This window comes from Lactuca serriola, chromosome 5 (assembly GCF_051521515.1).
Source record: "Lactuca serriola cultivar US96UC23 chromosome 5, Lser_US96UC23_V15, whole genome shotgun sequence".
Lineage (NCBI taxonomy): Eukaryota > Viridiplantae > Streptophyta > Magnoliopsida > Asterales > Asteraceae > Lactuca > Lactuca serriola.
The window spans coordinates 195,695,801-195,701,726 of record NC_136412.1 but is presented as its reverse complement, the minus strand read 5'-3'; the positions used below and the strand labels follow the sequence as shown (position 1 = coordinate 195,701,726).

General features: G+C 34.8%; 1 protein-coding gene across 3 annotated transcripts; it reads right to left on the bottom strand.

Moving 5' to 3' along the window:
- Positions 1-228: 228 nt before the first annotated feature.
- LOC145053446 (putative serine/threonine-protein kinase PBL22) lies at positions 229-5,243 on the bottom strand. Of its 3 annotated transcripts, none has more exons than XM_079001493.1 (6): positions 4,047-5,242; positions 2,840-3,000; positions 2,546-2,756; positions 2,087-2,327; positions 1,463-1,610; positions 229-820 (listed from the first exon to the last, which is right to left on the bottom strand). In XM_079001493.1, exons 1-6 carry the CDS (start codon positions 5,086-5,088, stop codon positions 506-508), a joined length of 2,118 nt encoding a protein of 705 aa, XP_078857619.1. In that variant the 5' UTR covers positions 5,089-5,242; the 3' UTR covers positions 229-505. The 3 variants fall into 3 exon arrangements, with proteins under 3 accessions (XP_078857619.1, XP_078857620.1, XP_078857621.1); XM_079001494.1 differs by having other exon boundaries at positions 1,466-1,610; XM_079001495.1 differs by lacking the exon at positions 229-820 and having other exon boundaries at positions 1,531-1,626; positions 4,047-5,243.
- Between the last annotated feature and the right edge of the window lie 683 nt (positions 5,244-5,926).

Genomic DNA, 5,926 nt, shown 5'->3' with positions numbered 1-5,926 from the left:
GGATAAGCTTGGTGTCACTGCTTAAGGCGTCTCCCCTATTGCTCTGTTTTCTTGTAGTGCGGGTATTGGTGATGATGAAATATTCAATATCATGCCGGTTATGAAAATTTATTTGAGCACAACCTTATATTAATTATTCAAGTCGCACCTAAATGTCTAGCCACTAGATTCACTGGATTCAACTTAACTCGTTAACACAGTTATTCGATTATGTTATTCACCGATGAATGACAATGAAATGAGTCTCACACCATATATTGATATAAATGTTGACAAGATTTCGGGTGTTAGTTTTAACAAAGAGATGGACAAGTGAGTTCAAAACAGAATCAAGTTATTTGAGAAAACCACAAAACACACATCTTCATTTATGAACATATATACCTACAACTTGAACATACATGTTCATGTATAAACTTATGAACAAGTGTGTTATGTGATTTGTTTATATAAATTGCTTCTATTTCGATCTCACACTTATTATATAATTAATACTTGCATTAAACTATCGAGGGCTTAGCTCTGATACGAACTCCTCAACTGCCCTCGCATTGTAGTCATCATAGTCATCAAACAAACCATTTGCATCATTTGAATCCTCTTCCATCATCCACGAGGACACTGGATTTTTTGGAAGAGGGAGAGTGTTAGACGGAGCGCCAAACATGCCAACAACATCATCCATTGTGGGTCTGTCGGCTGCATTAGCTTGAACACACAGCAACCCGATGTTGATGAATCTAGATATCAAACTTGAGCCAGCATCAATTGTAGGATTAGTTATATTCGAACAGGTCCCTTCCAACCAATTTGCCCATGCCTACAACAATTCAGCATGTATATACTTACATCAAAAAGGAAAGAAAGAGACGTTTTGATAAAAAAAATTCTCAGGGTTTCCTCCATTCCTCACCTCAAGTTAATAATAAAATCCATGCATAATCATATCTTCAATTTTTATCCCACCATATAACAAAATATGATGAATACCAAAATACTAAGAGCATCCACAATGGAGAGTTTAATGGAAGAGTTGAATGAGTTGTCATTCCTAGTTGTCATTCAATGGATATAACTCCACCATTGTGAAATATCACCTTAGCATTCAATGGATTTGGAGTTCAATGGTTATTGCACTCTTCTATGGGAAAAAGGAAAGTATTTAAATCTTTAAATAAATATTTTTTTTAATATGTTCCATTGAACTTGTAGAGTTTAACGCATTGTGGGATAAAAATGAATAGAGTTGTATGGAATACTGGATGATGATGTGGTACTCCATTGAACTCTATAGTGTTCAATGCATTGTTGATGCCCTAAATAGATTGTTACGGTTCATTTTCTTACTTTCACTAAAGTTCTTATCAGAAAATAACTAGTAGTCACGTTAAAAGGATTTCCCATGTAACACAAGCAAAATTAATTAACCATGCTACAAATCTATATATCATCATATACTTACATATTGCACAAAGTTTTCATTGGTCTCGGAAAAGCGCAGGTAGTTTCTTTGACCACTAACATTTTCTAAAATAAAGAGACCAAAGCCAAAGACATCCGCCTTAGTTGAGAGACAACCTTCTATCATATACTCCGGTGCCATGTATCCCCTGTGATGGACACAAACTATCTATATACGTTATCAACATTCCAGAATTGAAAGCATAACAGAAAAAACAAGCAACTTTCAAGATCAATTTATTCCAAACAATTGGATTAATATTTAACATTAAAGATTCTGTGATTGTATCCAAAAAGTTTTCAGTTACAAATCTAAAGAAGAAATAGATTAAAAAAAAAAGTGTTTGTTGATCTACTGGTTTCAACCCTTGTTAAAAGAACTGTATCTACATGTGTACCATTAGCTAACACTTTACTAAGACCAAGGGAAAAACATAGATGGAAAAGAGATCTAAAGCATATATTTTTGAAAAATCAAGATCTATGGTGGCTCAAAGTTGTGATAGCCATAGACATTTGTTAAATCCAATGAATTTCTAGACAGAAAACATCTGGAGGGTTCAACAAAGTTGCATTGATATATTACTTCAAAATGTGATTTCTCAATGAGTGTATATGTACTTACGTGGTGACATTAACTCTATCCACAATAACATAATCAGTCTCGTTGATTGCTAAATGTCTTGGTGACCCCAGATATGATAGTCTGTGGTCCAAACTTTCATTGAAAAGAAGGTTCTGAGGTCTGACATCAGCATGTATGACCCGAATGGGAGCACGATTGTGAAGGTAATTAAGTGCATTAGCAACACCTAGAATTACTTCATAGCGCTTATTCCAGTTCAAATAAGCCTCCATAAGAGGATCTAAAAAACAAAAACAAATAACAAAATGTTCCATGTAAATATATAGCATGTTAGTAATCAATCAAAATGTTCCAAGTAAATAACATGTCACATTTAATTCATTTAAACCTCGCTCCCGTTATATAATATTAAAAAAATGAGGTTTAACATCTATGATTGCTCTGTATTGAACCGAGCATGATATTTATTGTACATTAATTTCAGATGCAAATTCTTACCAAATAAAAAATGATCCATATTTGTGAAAACATCAAACTCATAGACTAGGAAGATTGCTGTTCGTTCCAAGCAATATCCAAGCAGATGAAGTAAATTATAATTTTCAAACCTTCCCATTAATAACGCATTATTTATATATTCTTGGGGAGAAAATTTGGAGCTATAAGAAGGTTGTGTAATTGCTATTCCTTGCCCATTCTGTAGTCTTCCCTGAAAAGAATAACCAAGTTAATGTATTTATTAGCCTTTGGAAAACTGGAATAATATGCCACTATATATCTGATTGGAAATACCTTATACATGGAATCTGAATGATCTTGCCAAATTTTATTAGCCTCAGAGAAGTGCTCAGTTGCAATGCTGATGGTGAGAAAATCAAATAGGTAAATTTTTTGACTTTCACCTTTATTAGAATCAAAGAGAGACTCCAAGGACCTTAAGCTTCTATTTATAGCTACAAATTCAAATAAATTAAGAAGAAGCTCTTAGAAATGAACAGGTCAGATAATTTTTTTTTTTTGGATTATGTAAGCAAATGAGAATTTAATTTTTCATGGTATGTAATTTTCATGTAACTATTTTTCTGGGCTTGAACTTGACAGTTTTTTACTTCAATTTACTAGTATTTATATCCTATACAATTCGTATAACCTAGTGTATCAGAAAGCCTCCTAAAATCTCTCTCTCTCTCTCTCTCTCTCTCTCTCTCTCTCTCTCTCTCTCTCTCTCTCTCTCTCTCTCTCTCTCTCTCTCTCTCTCTCTCTCATGTACGTATCCGGTCACTCTAATCTGTGAACCATGTTAAATATTATGTTATATTTTTCGTTCGCATTTACTACTCTGTATAAGCAATCGTTTGAATCTTTTGTTGAAGTGCTTAAACCCTAACACCGTTGATAAGTTACTCATAAAAAATTGAAAAGATTCCATTCCAAGTCTACAGAGATGAACAAAGTTAAGAAAAGTCGATCAATCTCTGTTGGGTAATCTCGATGGGTTAAGCTGGATCACGGGTATGGGTTTGAATGGGTAAGTCCAGGTTCTTTATGCACAAGTTTAAGTAATAATGACTTAGTCTAATGAAGACCTGGTTTGGTGGGATTTAATAACTGGATTTAGTAGTCCTATCCTTTGAGGTTTCTTAGCTGATAGTTCTCCTTCTTCATCGCTTGTTAATTAGTATAAATAGAGTAGGGTTTATCTTCTAGCAACAAATCATAGTCAATTTTATTCTCACATGACAACTTAGATGATTAATTGGTAAAAGGTCACTCAAACGCCTAGCTTTATCTGCTTAACCTTTTTACAATGCTGCCAATTTATATCCCCATTTTGTTTAGGAAATATGTGAAAGGTATGTAACAGTCAATCCTAGCAAGAAGTCTATTGGTCTAGTTTACAGGAATAAAAGCAGAGGAAGCAATCATATATGTGTAAGGAAACAAGGGTCCAAAACAAAACACAAAGAATATGTTAATGATGAAAAGAGAATCATCATACCCTGGTTTTCCCCATTTGACTGGAAGAGAAACATTGGCATCTTTCTACCGAATATGGTCATGCTTGCTGGGTGCAATGTATTACTGGTTTTCTCCTGTAAAACTAGTATAGATTCGAGTCCGACCATAACCTCAGCCATTGTAGGACGTTGCTTTGGATGGCTATTTAAACACCGTTCTGCAAGCCTTGAGAACTCCTTTAAACATTTAGTCGATATTCTCTCCCTTATATTTACATCAACAATTTGCTTTAACCTTCCTTCTTTCATAGAATCTTGAGCCCATCTTGCTAAACCCCAGTGATCCTCATCAAGAGTTCTATCCACTGCTCGTTTCCCACAAAGTACTTCAAACATTACTACACCAAACGCATACACATCGGATTTTCTTGTCAACCTACCAGTTGAGAAGTAATCTGGATCTAGATATCCGAATGTTCCTTTCACAACAGTGCTTACGTGTGTGAACTGTTGATTTGTTGGACCTACCTTGGACAATCCAAAGTCAGAAATCTTAGCTGCCCATGTTTTATGTAACAATATATTTGAGCTTTTCACATCACGGTGTATAACTCCATGCTTAATTCCTGTACCAGTGTGAAGATAATTTAACCCACGAGCTGCCCCTATGCATATATTGAGTCGCAGCATCCAAGGTAGAGGAGTTTGAAGTTTGTGGAGATGATCTTCAAGGGTTCCATGGGGCATATAATCATAAACAAGGATTCTTTCACTCCCATCAGTGCAATAACCAATCAAAGACACCAAGTGACAGTGCCTTAACTTAGAAAGCATCTCAACTTCTGCCCAGAACTCTACGTCTCCTTGGTTAGAAGTTGAATCTAACCTCTTGATGGCAACAACTAAAAGCCTTGCCTCACTAATGATGGTTCCTCTGTAAACTTTTCCAAACCCACCATGGCCGATCACCAACGACTCATCGAAGTTTTGGGTTGCTCGTTGAATCTCTGGAAAGGTAAGCCGGCGACATGGTTCTGGCCATTCTAAGGTTGAGGAGGACTCAACCTCATGACCGGTAAACATAATTACTGATGTGAGTTACGACTAGATTCTGGTTGCAAATTTTTTAATATATCATCTAAGACAATTATTTGCAGGAGCTTCACAGCGTGAAAGGGAATTCTTATCCCTTCTTTGTGGTCAAACATACATTGATTTTTCTTCCCATGAAGAGATATTAATTTTCATTTATTATTCGAGGGCCGGCCTATATAACAGTCATATACCGATGGTTGTAAACCGCGTTTTCTAGGATATTAAGAAATAAATTCACTGCATTTGTTGCAGTTTCCAGGAATGTGCAACATGAAATAAATTCACAATAATTAGCCAGGGAGTGGTCACAGTCAAGTCAAGCCACCAGAAATGCACTCCAACTCATCGCCATGTTAGCTCCCCTAACAACCCGCCACCAATTCGCTCGACACTGAAAATGGTTACCACTCTACAAATTTTTTTTATATTTTATATATTTTATACTTTTATGATTAAATTAACTAAAAAGCATAATAAAATATTTTACAATAATTGAAACCACATTACATTAATTAAAAAACAAAGAATATTAAAACTAAAAAAATAGAAAATTAAAGCTAAATTACTAAAAAAACATAGGAAATAAAACTTAAATTACTAAAAAATATAAAAACATAGAATCTAGTAGCGATATTTTTCGAGAACTTGTTGAATTTTAAAAACACATTCGTCGTCGTCATTTTGTCTAGATTTATAGGTTGGGATTAAGATAATGGAACTTGAGATGGTTGTGAAGATTGTGCGTGAAATTGTTGACGTTGAGAAGTTTGGGGTTGAAATTGCAGAGAAGGTTGTTGTTGAAAGGTGTCACAACTGGAAAATTTAG